The sequence below is a fragment of the Empidonax traillii genome, unplaced genomic scaffold (assembly GCF_003031625.1).
Source record: "Empidonax traillii isolate 1590-97213 ecotype Southwest subspecies unplaced genomic scaffold, ASM303162v1 scaffold787:size292032, whole genome shotgun sequence".
Lineage (NCBI taxonomy): Eukaryota > Metazoa > Chordata > Aves > Passeriformes > Tyrannidae > Empidonax > Empidonax traillii.
The window spans coordinates 242,089-260,246 of record NW_020955980.1 but is presented as its reverse complement, the minus strand read 5'-3'; the positions used below and the strand labels follow the sequence as shown (position 1 = coordinate 260,246).

General features: G+C 43.4%; 2 protein-coding genes across 2 annotated transcripts in view; one reads left to right on the top strand and one right to left on the bottom strand.

Moving 5' to 3' along the window:
* Positions 1-1,782, bottom strand: part of TAF1A (TATA-box binding protein associated factor, RNA polymerase I subunit A) — a 13,240-nt gene extending 11,458 nt beyond the window's left edge. Inside the window, exon 1 of the mRNA XM_027901484.1 lies at positions 1,480-1,782. Within this exon, the coding sequence (XP_027757285.1) occupies positions 1,480-1,621 (142 nt within the window). The 5' untranslated portion in view covers positions 1,622-1,782. The remainder of the gene's footprint in view (positions 1-1,479) is intronic.
* A 4,858-nt stretch (positions 1,783-6,640) lies between these two features.
* The window catches only part of MIA3 (MIA SH3 domain ER export factor 3), a 29,007-nt gene continuing 17,489 nt past the window's right edge, over positions 6,641-18,158 (top strand). Inside the window, exons 1-4 of the mRNA XM_027901485.1 lie at positions 6,641-6,797; positions 7,586-7,719; positions 12,840-12,926; positions 14,531-17,468. Coding sequence (XP_027757286.1) covers positions 6,641-6,797; positions 7,586-7,719; positions 12,840-12,926; positions 14,531-17,468 — 3,316 coding nt within the window. The remainder of the gene's footprint in view (positions 6,798-7,585; positions 7,720-12,839; positions 12,927-14,530; positions 17,469-18,158) is intronic.

The following is an 18,158-nucleotide window of genomic DNA, read 5'->3' as shown; positions in this document are numbered from 1 at the left end:
ATCATCCCCACACTGAGGGCCTTTCTCTGTATCCACATGGCACAGAGAAATATATTTTCATTTATAATTTGTTCCCTGTTCCCGGCCGCAAAAGATTCCCTGGTGTTAGGTCCAGACAGGACCTTTCACCTTACAGACTCCACGGTACACCTAGAAGTTAGTAAATATACAGAAATAGTTTTTTTGTTAGTACCCCCCTTTTTATTTTAATTTGCTCGGAATAAAACCGGTGCCTTCACTTATCACAACATGAAATAGCATTTTCTACAAACAGCACACAGCTGTACACACTTAAAACAGTGAAGAGCCAATTATTTCACACTACTGCCCTACCAGTATTAGAAGCCCATGGTGCTTTGACAGCTCCACAGCACATTTTGTGATATTTTGGGGACAACTCTCTTCACTTACTAATCATCATGTAAGTTTGTGATGCCACTGTGCTGAAGATTTGCATACACCCATACAAACAGGCCATTCTAGTGCCAAAGGCTAAGCAATTCCCACAAGGATAAATGTAGATAATTATTCTCTTTTGAGTACAAAAGAGGCCATTTAGCCTTTTTACATGAATAGTGTTTCAACTTATGTTGAAACCAGCACTTAATTCTCATGTCTGTTTAAAAATGGCCCTACACCAATGCTCATCCATAAAAGCCTTCTGCAAGGCACATGAAGAGTTCACCAAGACACCTCCTGCCTGGATGCTGTAGGCAAAGGAATTACCTAACTTAGCCAGCATTTCAGTTATCACAGAATCACAGAACTGTTAGGGTTGGAAAGGATCTCTGGAGATTATCCAGTTCAACCCCCTTGCCAAGGCGGGGTCACCTCTAGCACATGACACGGGAACTCGCCCAGGTGGTTTTTGTATGTCTTCAGGGAGGGAGACTCCACAATCTCCCTAGGCAGCCTGTTCCAGTGCTCTGACACCGTCAATGTAAAGTTCTTCCTCATGTTGAGGTGGAACTTCTTGTGTTTTAGTTTATGGCCACTGCTTCTCATCCTGTCGCTGGGCACCACTGAAAAGAGTGTGGCACTGTCGTCTTGGTACCCGCCTTTGAGATATTTATATGCATTAATGTGATCCCCTCTCAGTCTTCTCTTCTCCAGCTCACAGACCCCTTATCATGTTTGTGGCTCTCTGCTGTGGCTCTCCCCAGCAGCTCCTTGTCATTCTTGCACTGAGGAGCCCCGAACTGGACACAGCACTGCAGATGTGCCTCATGAGGACCGAGAGGAGGGGCAGTATCACCTTCCTGGACCTGCTGGCCGTGTGCACTTCCTAAGGCACCCCAGGACATCACCTGGCCGCAAGGGCACACTGCCGGCTCATAAAACAACTAAGGCCATTTTCGAATCTCTTTCTCCCCGCTAACAAACGATCTGGAGAACAGGAGCTGAAATCTGGAGCCATCCTTCCCACCGCAGCACGAAGGAGCTCACAACAAGAGCCCGCGCAGCCAGCGCCGCCCTTACCCGGCTGGTGGGGGAGCGCCGGCAGGAAGGGCAGGTGCAGAGGAGGCTGCAAGGCGCTCCCTGCCGGGGGGCCGGGGCTCCTCGTCCTCCCCACTGAGGCCTCCTCATCCTCCTCGTCCTCCTCCTCCAGGAAGCTGTCCATGGCGCCGCGGGCAGCCTGGCACCTCCTCAGCTCATCCGCAGCGGGCGCCTCCCAACTCGTGGGGCAGGATCCGTGGGCCAAGCCGATCCCGGAGGATCAGCTCGGGCCGGGTGAGCAGCGGCCGGACCTCCCCCTCACACCGGCGATTCCCGTCAGGCGCGCGCGGCACCGGCGGGGCGATCCCGGCGGACACCCGCGTTCTTAGGGACGTGAAGCGGCTCTGCCGCCATGACGGAAGAGGAGGGTGGGGCACGGCTCTGCGCGTGCGCACCGGGAGAGCGGGGCATGGCTGCCGCCATGAGGGAAGGGGGCGTTCCGTGTGCCCCCGGCGGCTGGGGGAGGTGCGCTGTTCACTGCTTCCCTCTGCCTATAGAAGTGGGAAAATAGAGAGTGCTGGCCAAGGGTGAAGCAGGAGGGATGGGGAGCGGCACGGGAGGGTAGTGTGCAGTGGTGTGGCAGGGAGGCGTTTAGTTCTACACGTAGCACAAACAAAGCATTACTAAAGCCCTGACTTATGCACCGGTTACTCTTAAAGTGACTTAGCGAGGTCCTGTTGTCACTCTTTCCATTAGCTGTGTGATAAACTATATATATTTTAGAGGGATTGTTTTTGTTAAGCTTACTAACACTTCAGGCTATGGATGTGCGATTTCTATATGTATTTCTCTCATAGCTGTTAAGACTACATATATTTTAAAGGGATTGTTTTTTAAGCTTAGCAAAACTTCGTATGCATTATGCATCTCCCACATAACTGTGAAATGCTTCTAACAAACTGCCGTTTGTTCCCGAGGTTGATAATAAAAGGGGGGTAGTCTGACCCTGTAATTTACAGTACCCTGATAACACCATTTAAGCCGACAAGCTGGAGACACCGAGAAGTTTCCCCTTAACAAGGAGTCAAAAGTGACTTAGGAATATGATAAGCCTGGAAGGGGAGGAAAATACCTATTAAGTGCGCATGTTCCAAGCTGGGTTCATCTATCGGACACTGAGGAAGAGTAGAAATCTTCCTCGCGAAGACCCCGGCCCACAAAGAAGCCCCCAGCCCACCGACGCCGGGAACACAGCCCAGGAACATGTATGGGAAAAACTTTGCAACTGAGCATGTGCAAAGAGCACATGCCCCGGACTATGTATGAATAAGAACCTAAGTACTGAGCCTGTCTGGACGGGAACCCAGAGGGTTCAAAAGGGGAATTTGAGAGCTCGAGGCGGGCGAGCTGTGTGAGAACTTTCTTATGTTCTAACGCCCCCGCCCCTCCCCCCCCGGCGCGCCGTAATTGTTCATCTACCGCTTACTAATAAATTGGCTTGTTATTTTACATTAGTCTTTTCAATTTCTTTAAACCATCGCTGGTAACTTATAACAAGCTGTGTTGCTGCTTTTCTGGTAGCTTGTAATTCGTCATGTTCTACAGAAGCAAAGGACTCCCAGTCAAAATCCTGTGCATTGTAGAGCAACACTGTTGCCTGTGCCCCTACAGAGTACCTGGATTCTGGGAATCTGCCTCAACCACAGATTCTGGTTTGTACAAGTTTGTACTGGGACTTGTTTCTTTAAACCCCTCGTGGCAACTGAATTTTTTGTGGACTGTTTTTGATGTGGGTAAAGTCCAGCTTTCTGTGTATGATTTTACAGAGTTTTTTTTCAGAACAGCTCTAAAATGGGAGAGTGTGTAAACAATCATCTGGCTCAGATTGAAGAATCATGTAATGCATGAACTGGTTCACCTGTGATCAATAATGTGTGTCAAGAAAACCGTACAAGGCAGAACACTTGTTTGCAGCATATAAACGCTGAACCTCAGTGCCATACCTTAATATGACATTTAATAAATCTGTGTAGGGATAACAGAAGTCTCCCTTTACTTTTCCTGTATTTTTAATCCTATGTTCTTCCAGTATACAACCAGCATTTCAGTTCATAAATATTTTGTATTATTAATTGATAATTAACTTACTGGACTAGTGATGATAAACTGTTATAGAGCACCACCTCTCTAAGACTGTCATTTTCTTTTACTGTCGTTTATAATTGCTACCCTCTGTGAGTATCTATCTCATTGATCCCTGGTGTTCCCCAAGTGTGATGGCACTTCCTACAACATTTCTGATCTTTTTTTCTGTCAGTTCCCTAATTTCAGTGTCCAGCTTACCCCACTTTATTTGTAAAAGTTTTCACGTTTGCATAGAAAGATGTTTACATTTGGCTTGTTATTTTTATTTTCCTGTGTCATACATGAGAGTCTTTTCAGATTCTTAGATAAGCTTAGCCAACTGATCTTGTTAGTGGGTATCAGTTATTTTAGTAGATATTTGAGTGCAGAATAGATAGGAGAACTTCTTTGTAACTGTAGATACACACAAAATGTTAGATTTCACATGTACAGTGGGGCTACTCTCATAGTTGAATACATCTCTTTCCAATATTGGGGTTGAAGACTGAAGGAAATTTTGCCTAAAATATCTAAATTGAACTAAGTAAAATATTTCTGGTTTGTGTCACACATTGGGGAAAGCTGGGTATGTTAATAAGTGGGTGTTCTTTTACTCTGAAATACTTGAAATGGTTGGGAATGCTGGACGGTTGCAGTGGTGATCTTGTGTATACATACCGGCTGCTCGATGCTCACTGTTGCACAATAAAGGCAATGACTTATGCAAGAACTATGTGATCTTGTTTTGTTTCACATCTCCCTTTCTTGCCCTTGTCTTTATGACCAGCAGATACCGTTACCTTTTATCTTGGTCTTTTAATAAAGATAAGCTTGATAACTTTGTACTCATGGAAAATTACTAAACAGCTTTTTCTTCACAAGAGATTGGACCTAAAGGTGTGGGCATTAGAACACAAGAAATATTAGTGTTGAGGGGAAAATGCTTGCCTTTCATTCATACAGTAATCATAAAATGTCTTGAATTCATCTACTTTTATACTGTAAATTGTGACAAAATTCACTTTTAGATTTTCTGAGTTAGGCTTTCCTAGAGCTTTTTATTAACCAATATCAGCGATGGCAAATAGGTATCACCTCATTTTATAGGAAGTGAACCACAAAAATGTCAAAAAAATTACAGGGTGGGCTACAGCCACGATAATGCACTAGGCATGGAGAACATATATAGGCACTGGGTGAATGAATCATTGCATTCCTGTAGCATGTGGATCCTCAGGATGGACAGGCAGGATGTCCAAGGTCGACAAAGAGGTACCAACAATTCATTGCAGCACTAAGGAAGACACCTGTTTCTACCTTGATACTTTTTCATAGTGTGAGTAATATATTAAACTGCTCAAGATGGAGGCTGAAAATTAAGTGCTTACACATTTTTCAGAGATTACATAGCAGTAACTAAACTTGGATCTCAGGCCCTGTATGATGGAGAAATGAGAGTGTATACAGCAAAAAATCAACAGTCATGAGGATGGGATAGGAACACATGCAATTAGTAGTGGTGATGGCTAACTCTGGAGATGTAACATTTAGAAGGACTCTTAAAAAAAGCCCTCTGCTGCCCAGAGTTGTCCTTTGACACTCACCTAAAAAAAGAAAAAAAAGAAAAAAAAAAAGAAAAAAAAAAAAAAAACCAGCAGGATCATTCACCTTGACTATGAGTTCAGCTTAGTGTCTGTTCATTTTGGGAGCCGCTTCAGAATTTGCCCTTTGGAAAGTTAAAAAAAAAAAAAAAAAAATTAACCAGCAAGAGGACTCTCTTACATTACCTGTCCCTTCTTGGCTGTGTCTTTTAATCTCTTCGTCCACTCAGAGCTGTGCTGATTGACATGAGACTGAAAAAAAGGAGGGATAAAAAGTTTTGGGTTTTCAGCTGTACGTTAGCATTGTCACTTCTTGCTGTCATCCTGCTATTTTAGATTGCTAAAGCAAAATGAAAGTGATGGATGTGAAGAAAAGGGAATGGTAACTGAAACCATTCTGGAATTCTGTGATTTCATAGTTCTCTTCTGCTCTCCCCCATGGAGCTGTGCAGCTTTCCTTCACCAGGAGTGCTTCTGACATGACAACTTCCATTCAAAGCGGAAGACTGTAAAGGCCAGAGAACAGCAAGTTCAAGCCTGTATAACCAGTTGAATTCATATTGTTGGTGATTACGGTTCTAAAAATCTTCCTTTCTTTCTTTTACCATCACAGCATAATTCCAGGATTGTGAAATGTGTAAAGGTAATTTTGATGAGAGGACTTTGGAACACCAGAGTATTGTTTTCTCATTAACTACTCACTGTTTTGGTGCTACTGTGTATATAATAAGCCAAATTCTTCTGCTCTCAAAACTTTGGAACATGGTGGGATTTTGGGATCATCCCAAATGTATCAGACTTGATGATCCTTGTGGGTCCCTTTCAACTCAAGATATTCTGATTCTGCCAGGGCAGGCACAGATGTACGCAAGCTTTCTGTCTGCAAGTGGAAGCTGCAGTTACAGAAGGGCAACGATGGGCCTGGTGTGAAACCCTGACTTTCCCCAGTGGAACCGCGGCTGAGTGAGTTCCGACTCCCGCCTTCACCGCAGCTGTAACCTCAGACTCTCAGAGGTCACCGACGGAGGTGACGGCTGCTCTTCCCCAGCGGAGATGAGAACTGCTCGGCGGGGCAGCCAGAGGGATGTTCGGGTCTGGGGTATCCTAAGAGGGGCCAACTTCATCCTTCCTGCACTGCGGCCAGGCCGCTGCGCCGCTCGCTATTCCAGCGATCCTCTACTAGAGAGACCCGCTATTAGTAAGCCCAAATAAGAGGCAGGACCTTCCCTCTTCTCTCCCCTGCGGAGCGAGCCTGAAAAAGAGCCTGACTCCTGCCGGGCGCGGCGGCAGGGATCAGGACGGGGATGGGGCTGCCGCCGACAGATAGGGAGGGTCCATGCGCTGTCCTCCTCTTCCCGCGGCGGCGGCGGGGCTGCGTTCGTCCCTCCCCCGCCACATCGCCCTCCCGCCGGCGTTGCTGACGTGTCTGCTCCCTCCCTCTCTTCTCCGTCCCTCCTTCCCTGCCGGCGCCTGCCGACATGGCCGCAGCCCCGCCGCCGGACCCGCGGCTGCTGTTCGCCCTGCTGCTGCTGCTGCCCCCGCCGCCTCTGCGCTACTGCTCCGCCGCCGCCGGCGGGCCCGACCTGGGCCGCCGCTTCGCCGAGCGCAAGCGCTGCGCCGACCCCGAGTGCAGCAGTGAGTGGGGGCGGCAGGGGAAGGCGGTGGTGGTGGTGGGCAAAGATGCCTCCCGGAGGCGCTTCCCAAAGCCCCCTTCCCCCACCTCCCTCCTGCCTTTGGCACGGAAACCGGGGAGGATCGGGAAAACGGGAACGCGGCGCCCACGCGCGCCTTTCCTCTCCCCTTGGCCAATTTTTCAGGTCCCCGCAGCTCCGTGGTTGTTTTTTTTTTTTTTTTTTTTTTTTTTTTTTTTTTTTTTTTTTTTTTTTTTTTTTTTTTTTTTTTTTTTTTTTTTTTTTTTTTTTTTTTTTGTTTTTGTTTTTTCCTTCCCTGCAAAGCCCTCTCGTGTTAAACCCGCTCTCTGGGTGTTCTCTGTGCGTGGGATAATTCCAGGACTTGATTCGCTGGGACGTGGATGTCATCTTTCTAACTAAACATTAATAATTAGCTTCATAGTGCCCCTCAGAAATGTAATTCTCCAGTGCTTCGTCAAAAGCTTGTCTTGATCAGAATACTTGCCTTTCTTCTTTTATAACTAAATATAACTATTTAGTTATATTTTAAACAGAATAGTTATAAATGTAACTATTTAGTTGTATTTTCTATAACTAACTTAATCTCTTATTTTAGCTATACTTTCACTTAATTTATCTCTTCACCCAATCTGGAAAAAATAGGAAAGCGGTGCTTGCGGGCAGGTCTTGTTTACTGCCAGTTGGCAAAGTCCCTTTTAACGAAACCGATGTATTATTATTATTATTATTATTATTTTAAGTAGTACGCTTCTCTTTGTTTTCTTTGGACAGTGTTAATGTGCCGAGGGAAGGCAATGCGGGATTTTAAAGGTCCAGATTGTCGCTTCGTAAATTTTAAGAAGGGAGAAGCGGTGTATGTATATTACAAACTAATAGGAAAATCAACGGAGCTTTGGGCTGGAAGTGTAAGTACTGTAAAGCGTTTCGTTTGCTTGCTCTTCTTGTGCTTTCTGTTGGCAATCTATTTTTCTTCCTTTTGCTTTGTAAGAGAATGCTTAGAGTTTTGAGTATGGCTAAATAACACAATAAATGCCGTTTTTTCTTGAGACCAGTGGGAAATGGGATGTGGTTGTGAAAAATAGGCAAAACTAATGTGTGGTAAAAACTGTTAGAAAACTGCTTTTGTGTTGGAAACCTCCCATTGCAGCACTGTAAGTGGTGGCCATGGGCCTGTCTGGAAGCTGAGCCTCCCTTCCCACCTAGGGAGGCTTGAGCCTGTGGCTGTTTTCCTAGGACGTGGTCTCATCCTGCTCTCTGTAATCCTGCTAAAGATCACTCCACGTACATGTTTTAATTGCTTTCTCTTCCTAATATTCATCTGCAGTTGGAGGAAAAAAAAAGGTAGCAAAACTAAAAAGGATTAAGGTAAATTTGATTTTTTTAAAAGGTCTGTCTCTCTCTCAACTGCACTGTAGCAGCTTGGAGAGTAGTGGCCTTGTCTGAGTCAGCATCTTTGGGCAATCTGAGAAGTTTCTGCTAACGGAAAAAGAACATCCCCATACTTGCAGTTATTTCATAGAAAACTCCTCTTGACTTTCATAAGCACCTTATTTGCCTGACAGAAACAGAACTGAGATACCCCAGAGGAAGAGCAGTTTTTGTGGGCTTCCCTTGAAAATGCTGGCAATCCAGAGGTTGCTTAAATCTAGTCCCTGTTGCCTCCTCCCCGTGTTTACCCTATAACCTTCTTTGTGTCCAGATTGTTTACTTCAACCTCCTTTCTTACTCTGATCTTCCCAAGAGATAGAAAGTTGTGCCAGTGGTCCAAGGTGCTCGAAATCACACCTGGGTGTTGACTGTGGGACTAGTGGTTTAGTGAAAATCAGGATGTATCACTTTCTGTAACCACTTCAGGCTGGGCGTGGACAGCCAAGCTCTCAGTAGGAGCTGAATCCAATTAGAACTATACAGAAGAGAGTAGAAAAACTGTAGCACATGGTTAAAGAAGAGTTTATAATTGTATCATGCTGGTAATTCCCTCCTGACGTGTACTGTACCATAAATAATCTGGTTAATTAGCTGGTACAGGTTTCCAGGGCTGCCGGTTCTTGAGACGCGGAGTAGCAGCGTGGGGCCAATTTTGCATCTTCTAACGAGGTGTAATGCAGGCTGCAAGATCAGACAGCAGGGTAAGGTAATTGCTGAGTTAATATTCAGTTGAATTATTCACTGATAGGAAGCTCATGCAACAGTTAGGTGTGTCTCCAAGTTAAAAGGATGTTTGCTTTGAGTTTAACGAGTAAAAGCCAAAGTTGGCAGGTCTGAAAGAATTGCAAAGCTTCATTTTATTTGTAGTCATTTTTCAACTGTGTTACGCTATTTTCAACGTTCCTTTTAGGGCTGTTGCTGACAGACTGATTTCTTTTAGTTGGTGGCTATAACCATTATTTCTTTTTTGCCCAGTTTGTCTGACTGCTGCTGCACTAATTGTACCACTGCAACAATCAGCATGGAAGCACTGCAGCGGGGTCAGAGGTGCCTGCCCTTGCATGTTGACTCTGCCCCTGTCCCTGACTCACAGATAGCGCTGGGGTTTCTCTCCTGCAGTGTGACTTCCCATGCCAGGTTTGGCTGGGCAGCTTGATTTATGCAGACCAGCCGTGCCTGCTGTGTGCACTCTTAAGAGCTAGGGGGAAGCTGCTCCTTGCTAATTAAAAACAGGCTACCCAGTGAGATCTGCCATCAAATGAATTCCAATGGAAGGCATTTTACCTTCTGCCACAGCCCTTTTGGGATCTCATCACGTCGCTTCACGTGGGCTTTGTGGGCATCCTTTGATCCCATGCATCTGCCCTGCTGCCTTTTTCCATTCCCCAAAGTTTTAGGGGGAAAGGATTTGTTAGGGGCTAAAAAAAACTTTGAAATCAAGGGATAACTGGGATTCTGATCTTCAGGTGCGGGCAGAGGTTAGAGGAATTGCGGGTATGAGAAGGTTCAACCAATGCAACCTTATTTCAAACAAGTTGTAAATACAGACTCTGATCTTGAAATCTATTTGGTGGAGCCATGGGAAATACAACAATATTTCTCACCTGAAGAGAGATGATCTGATAAGAAAAGGAGCCTTTCACCAAGGCTGAAAAATCTATAGCAGTTAGGTCTGGGCTTTATTTGCCTTTGCTTTCCTAATTCACTCCACCCTTTTCAAGCCATTGTTGATTATGTTTTTTATTGCTCTATGCTAGCGGACATGTTGCATTTTGATAAAATAGGTCCCTTATTTTGTGATCCCAGTCTTGTATACTTTATTGCTTACAGAGCACACACTATGCTCGTTGGGTATTTTGCAAGTGAAAAAATTCTGCAACCCAGTTGTATATTCTATACATTATACAGCATGCTGTTTTTAGCAGAGCTATCTAAACCTCATTAATAAAGCAAACCCAAATGCTTGGAAAATACTCTATGACCATTATTTAATAGTCATTTTACGTTGTGAATTTCATGAATACATCAAGTCTCCTCTTCAGCACCAACCTTGTGTTGCTTACTCCCTCAAGCTTTTACGTAGACTCTGCTATGCATTTCTCCTGCACTCTGCCCTCACTTTAGCAGGGTCCAGAACTCCTAGAGTAATTCAGGTAATTCCAAGTAAAAAACTGCTTTTTAACAAAACCTTTTTGTCAAATACACTTCAGGATTGTTATTTTATCTTATGGCAAAGGGATGAACTTTATGCCTGTGATTTAAGGTTGAGAAAACTTATGTTACAAGAAATGGACTTGTCTGCAGATTGTGGCTTTTTTGTATGGCTGCCTTTTGGTTTGTTTTTTTCTTTTGTTTGTTTGTTTTGAAATCTTGTACATAAGTTAGTAAAAAGGAAGACAGGAGGGGTAAATTTAAGGTAAGAGAGGAAGACAGAGTATGTTTGGAGGACCAGGAGGATCAGGGAAATTCTGTGTTTTCTTAACAATGCCAGCATTCAGCAAGGGCAAACTAAATGAGCTGATCTTTGCCCAGTAATGTTCTGCAGTTTTAGGTACCTATGATGCCTGTACTTTAGTGATGTGGGCTGCAAGACTAAAAACATTTGAACCTCTTCTTTCCCAGCTGTCTGTTTTCTGGTAGGTGGTGTGAAGGTCTGGCTTCTTGATCAGTGAATCTGCTGCAGCTGCCTGTCACACGTGGGCACTGGTGGGGACAGATGCTGCACACACAGCTACGTGTTTTGTCCGTTCACAACACTTTAGCTGGAGAGAGAGTGGAAATGAAAGATGCACCTTTTTTTCCCTTATTTACTTGGCATTCACAATGCCTTTCTTCTCATGTCTGTAGAGAGTGAAGAATGTTTCCTTTATTTGCACAATGAGGCATTTTTTTCCCTTAAAAGAGAGGACTTGTAGGGAGAGAAGCAGATGAAATTTTGGGCATGCAGATCCCATATGGCTCATAAACCACAGAAGTGGCAAACTGGGTCACTGCAGAGGACTTGTATGGTCAGCAGCTTGGACTGCAATAAATAAGTTTCCAATTGTGATGCCTGATTATAATGGGAGTCACAGAGATTAGCAAGAAGACTACTTTGAAGCTTCAGCTTTTGTTTTCAGAAGGATTGCTTAAAACTGGAATAGAAGTTTGGAGAGAAAAACAAGCCTATTTAGAGTAAAACTGTAGTATATCAAGCATTGATTTGACTTGGCAAAATTAATTTATCATTCCTGATAATTCCCAAAATAAACCTGTATACATTATCTATTTTCTCTACGAGACTGTATGTGTTTGCAAAAGGTGGGGAGGGAACAGTTTGTTTTTTTTAATATACTTGTTACTAACTTCAGAGATATCAACTGTGGAAGGCAAAATTTGAATGAGAAATAGTAAAGAAAGGAAGTCCTATAATACATCAGGCTTACTTTGCTTGCACATCAAAACAAACATCCCCCAAATTATTAGCATATATTATTTACTAGATACTAATTCCCTCTCTTCTTTTTTTTTTCTGTGCTGTTGTAAATCCAGAAAACTACAACTCAGGTTAACCTATTTCAGTGCAATCAGTTTAACAATACTTATATCTCTGTGTCCCTAATTGTTTTGATATAACTGGTTTCTTCTTAAATTTGATCTTTAGCTGAGTGCTCTTCCCAAACAAACTCTTCAAGAAAATGGGCAATTGTCATTTTCCTCCTATAACATATGACTGTGGAAATGACCAACATAATTTGTCCCCCTGGATATTTGACCTCCCGGTCATCTAGGAACTCTGTACTTTTTTAGGTGTGTCTAATTACCTGAATTATCTAATCTGTGTAGTGATAGCATGCTCTTAATATTGGCTTCTTGACAGCTGTTGTCAGAACTCCCAAGTGAGAGCATTACTGTGTAGATCTTATCCGGTGATTGATAAGAGAGATTCTTGTCTTCCACTGTTTGCCTTGGCTTAACACGTTGACTTGCTTGAAAATAACCATTTGTGACTGATTTTTGCTTGTCTTAGGCAGTGAAGAGCAACAGTGCATTTGCAGAGGGGGGCATATTTTTCACACAGGTTTTAAAAGGATTAGTACCTCAGGTACAATTTTGCATTTTCCTACAATCTGCTTTAAGAGTTTATTTTTTTCCTGTAAGTTACAAAGTGAGCATATTCTGGGCTATAATATTATGCATGAATGTAAATGTTATTAGTCGAAGATCCTCTTCTGCTTGCTGCTTGAGAAAATCCTCGAGGCATGTGTAGTGTCCCTGAGAGCACCCAATAGCAGTTACAGTACATGAGCCAGAATGCATGGGCTTCGCTCCCAACTCTCCTAATAATTTGTTATATGTCAGGCTTTAAAACACGAACAGTAAAACCCACCAACTTCACAAAGCTGCTGTGAAATGTACTAGAAAACCTCAATGAAAACTCTTGCATAAACAAGGTGTCACTGGTCTTTCATTCACTGTGTTAAACTTCATTTAGAATATTTCAGAGTCAGTTCAACATATTTGTTATTAGTGCCTGCAATTAGGATTTTTGACATGGTCGCATGATTTCTAAAGCTTCTTTATTGCTTTTTGTTTGCTTGTGTTTGTTTTTTGACAGGTTGGAAGTGATTTTGGATATTTTCCAAAGGATTTACTTGAAATAAATCATAATTATTCCGATGAGGAGCTAGAATTGCCAACAGATGTAAGTATTCTTTTTTTTTTCTTTTTTCAGTTGGGCTTCTTACTGTTTCCTAACCTCAGCATTCAGTAAAATCCCTGAGGAGGAGATGGGAATATCAGTGATTTTTAGTAACTTTCTGTTAGTAAGCAGCTACATATGTGCAAAGGTGCACATATATGTGGGGGGTGGAAGTTTGTGCAACTATGTACGTGGATGAGTGTGAAAGTATCAGGCCAAAATGTGGGCATTGTTCTTTCTTTTTTTTTTTAATGGTTTGGTTTTCTTCTAATGGAATGTGCTTGGATTGAACTCTAGAAGTGCCACTAGCTGGCTTGGGCATAGGTTGTTTGGTATGTATCCAAAATAGTTTCTTTTCCCAAACTTTCAAAGTTTAAAGTACTGTCAGAAACAAAGAAAACCTGATACGCTTAGGCCTTTGACTCTAGAATTGCTCCTTCAGCCCTTTCATGCATGAACAACTTTCATGCTCTAGTAGCTGGTAACTCCACAGCTGTGTGAGTAAGGCCTCTTTGAGGCTGCAGTGTTGGACAGAAAGTCAGTCGTACCCTGGGCTGAATCCAAAGCAGTTTGGCCAGCAGGTCAAAGGAGGTGATTCTGCCCCCTCTGCTCCACTCTGGTGAGACCACATCTGCTCTGGGGTCCCCAGCACAGGAAGCACATGGACCTGTTAGAGTGAGTCCAGAGGAGGCCACCAAGATGATTAGAGGGATGGAACACATCTCCTGTGAGGAAAGGCTCATAGAATTGGGTTTGTTCAGCCTGGAAAAAAGAAGACTTTGGGGTGACCTAATTGTGGCCTTGCAGTACCTGAAGGGAACCCACAAGAAAGCTGGAGAGAGACTATTCACAAGAGCATTTAGTGACAAGAGAAGAGGGAATGGCTTCAAACTGAGAGTAGGTTTAGATTAGGTACTAGGAAGAAATTCTTTACCGTGAGGGTGGTGAGGCACTGGCACAGCTTGCCCAGAGGAGTCGTGGATGTCCCATTCTTGGAAGTGTTCAAGGCCAGGTTGGATGGGACTTTAAGCAACTTGGTCTAGTGGAAGTTGTCCCTGCCCATGGCAGGAGAGTTGGAACTAAATGATCTTTAAGGTCCCTTCCAATCCAAACCATTCTATAAAATCATGTTAAGTGTCTTACACTGCTTCTATTTATTTTTCAGAAATTATGTGACAGGGAGCTCCTCCTGGGAGGACTTGGTCGTGTAAGGAAAGACCAGCTAAGAGATCGAGACAAACAAGCTTAGCAACATTTGTTTTCTTCTCTTAACTGCCATTCAGCAATAGACTTGTTCTTGATTCAGGATATGTGATGATGAGTAAAGTGTAATACTGTCAACTCTGTTGCTGACTTCCACTTTGTTCCTCGCTAGGAGGTCTCTGGCAGGGCAAAGCCAAATACTTCTTATTTAGGCTTTTGTGAGTCCTTGGACAAAACCTCCACCAATTTCAGAACTTTGGTTAAGGACGCAAGAGGTCAATTCTGCATGATTAATGTAATTTACTTCGCTGCTGCACCTTTCTCTAACTAGGAAAATTGATTTGGTCTCATCACTGTAATAAATAAAATAAATTTTTTTGACTACATATTGTTTTTCATTTCAGGAAACAGACTTCGTTTGCTTTGATGGCGGAAGGGATGACTTTGATAACTATAACGTGGATGAGCTTTTAAAGTCATTGCAAGAGACAACAGCAAGTGAAGGGGAAACTGAACTGAGTGATCCAGGGACAGAACCAGCTGAAGGAACTGAGAGGGATAAGGAGACTGAACAGGCTGGTAGAGTAATGTCCCCTGGTGCTTTGGAGACAGGCGAGCAGAGCACTGAAGAAGACAAGGAAAACCTTGTCTTGACACATGAAGTGGACAGTTCTCTTACAGAAGGAACTGAAAACACTGGGGAACACTCCAATGCCAATAGTCACAAAGAAAACTCTCAGGGAGACCAAATTGCACATGAGCACTTGAAAGGAATGCTACATGGGAAATTAAAAGGGCTAGAAAGTGAAAATACCAAAAACACTAGTATTCCTCAGGGTGAAATAAGTCAACTTGACCAAGAGAATGAAGCAGTCAATGCCTATACACTTTTAAACAGAGAGCTCTCTGTGAACTTGAAAACAAAATTTGGCTCAACTGCTGATGCTGTTGTATCAGATGATGAAGTGACTCGCCTTGTTACGTCACTGGAAGATGATTTAAATGACGATTTGAGCATTAATCCTCCTGACGCAGAGGAGGAGCCAGACTTTGACGATCAGTCTGCAGAAATCCCTTTGCTGTCTTTTACGGCAGAGGATGAAATCACATCCCCAGAGGATTTAGAAGACGATGGAAACGATGATGTTGAGTCACAAAACCATGAACCTGATGAAGATGCAAAGGGCGCTACAAAGCTAAATAACCAAAGAGACAATGAGGAGGAACCCAATTCAGATGCATTAATTCTCGAGGATGCCTTCAGTAGGAGCAAGAGGTCAGGTGACAGTGGAAGTGTGGACAGGTCCGAATCTGAACACACAAAAGAAAAACAGGATGACGTGGCGCTAATAAGTAAAAGAGGAGCACCAGCAACGGCTCAACCTGATGATCCCTCCAAAGAACTCCTTAGAAAGGAACCTGTAGGTTCCAGTGATCTGGATTCAAAAGAACAAACAAACAAAACTGAACAGTTTGAAGAGCAGCACACGGATGGAGCAGAGTCACATCCTGGAGTGCTGAAGAGTACAGCTGTGCCTGATCCTCCTGCTTTGCCTAGTCCAGAAGATGATCTGGAGTCCAAATCACTTGTGAAAAACAAGCAAGATGCTTTACAACCATCTGCTGATGGTATTGACAAAAGTCCCAAAAGAGTGCCACTTGCTCAAACAGAGAAAAGTGAGAAAAAGTTTGAGGGGGATACCTCAGGGGAGGTCTTGGAGAGCAATTTAAAGCACAAAAGGTCGTGGGACAAAACAAATGAGAAAGGAAGAGCTGAGAACAAGCCTTCTGTTGATGTTCCAGCCAAAACAGTGGAAGAGGTAAAAAATGCATCTCAAAATGACCTTGGAGATACTGACCTCTTGAGAGTCAAAGTGGAGCATGGAATGCCTGCAGTGGAGAAAGAACTTCTTGGACATGAAGATTTAAATCAAAGAGGGGAGACTGATCACAAAAATAAAAAATCTGCCTCTCCTAACAAAGAACTGGAAATGAAAAGCAGAAACATGAAAGAAACTCCTGCAGGGGAGGGAGAACCAAGCCATAGTGGAGCTGTTGAGCAACACAGGCCATGGGAAAATGAGACTGAGTATTCAGAGGCAAATGTGAATGAAGAACCTTCAAGAAATCCTGACAAGTTGCCAGTATTTGAAGAAAGCATTGAGAAAAGTTCCCCTGCAGAAAAATCAAAAAGCACTACACAGAATACTAATACAGAGACACTTACTCAGCAAGGAACTGCTCGTACTGAGGATGCAGATTCAGACGGAAATCTTGGCACAGATTTAGCTAAAGAAAGAACTCTAAGACCAGAATTGCAATCTGAAGAGCCACATGCTGAGGATGACCCTGACCTGAAACAAGAAGAGGATGAGCTGCTGGAAGATGAGAATGCAGCAAGTGCAAAGCTGTCACAAGTAAGGGCTGCAAATGTACAGGGTGATACACTAAGTGTTGAAAATACAAATCCTGAATTGGAAGGACTTAGTGAAGCTGTTTCAGGAACCCCAAATCCTACTTACAAAACAGGAGAGGACACAAACTCAGTTTCTAAGGAGGCTAAAAGAACAATCAGCATGCAAAATGCAAGCGAGACTGGGAAGAAAGATGTTGATGTACCAGTAAGAAGAGATGCTAAATTGGATGAGATGGAATATGTCATGGAAGATGATGAGGAGCCTTCTGAAACTGAGGAGCCATCGGCTGTGGAAGAAGATAATTTCCAATCTCCTGACACAGAAAACAGTGATGACTTTGACCAAAAGAAAGATCATCTCCCAGAGGGCATGTCACAAAAAGACTCAAAAGAGGTGCAAAATTTAGAGCATACGAGAAATGACCAACAGCAGTCTGCACATTTCCCCAGCCCTGCTGACAGCTCAGCAGCCACAAACGACACTGTAACAGACTTCAACGAGTCTGTGAAGCGGCTCACAATAATCAGAGATTTTCTGGATGAGAAGCGTGTGATGCGTCTGCAGAAGTACCTTGGGTTCCAAGAGGTGGTCAGGATAGAAGCCATGTTCCACGACATGAAGGTGGAGATGGAGCTTGCTCGTGAGGCAAGCCATAATAACGGAGATGTTGAGAAAGCCTTGGATCAGATACTTGAGTTTTCAGAATTGAACATTATGGATGTTGTAGGAAAAGTTCTGGATTCCAGAGTGGCAGAAAATAAAGAAGAGGTGGTGAAAGAGATGGATTTGTATGATGAGGAGAGTGCACTGATGGATGACATTCAAGAATTAATATATTCTTTACGGAGTAAATATTCATCTGCCAGTGAGAGTGTCCCACTTGCATCTATTCCAGAACTGGAAGATGACCAGCTGCACATTCAAGGTAGGATGTCAAATCAGTTAATAAACAGATGAAACGGAAGTAAAACCCTATCTCAGGCAACACTACGTAACCCAGAGAAGCCTTAAGAAGAGTGTGAGGGAGTAGAATTGAAAGAGGCCTTGTGAAATATTCTGGGATTTTGCTTATATTTCATGCATGTTTTCAGCATTGTGATGAGTGGCTCAGGGACAAATCCTGAGAGGAAATGTTGAGCTCAGCATGTCTGTTCTTATGGGCCAAGTTCTTTGTAAGATAAAGGGTATCCATGCATGGATATGGTTAGAAGTAGCCAGTCAGGACATGTCTGTATCTCCTTAGGAAACTGAGAGTCATATATACTAACATGCTGAATTTTCTGGAGGGTTTAGAACACTCTTTTTTCCCCTGAAGTAGTTAGCCCCTAATTGTGAGAGATCCAGTGATTAATGTGAAGTTGAGGTACTAAATCCCTGCATCTGAAATCTCTGGTGTCTCTATTGTATTTTTCCCCACATTGGTAAAAGAGCATGTTGGTAGAAACACTGAACAAAGAGATCTTTTGATGGGGGAAGAACCAGAGATACAGTCTGCTACAAACTTGCTGGTTTTTCTAATTACTGTGTAAGAGGTTAAGATACACTCTTGGCAAGTACAAGTAGTACATCTTGGGTATGTGATTTGTGAAAAGGTCATGAGTGATGAAAATATTTC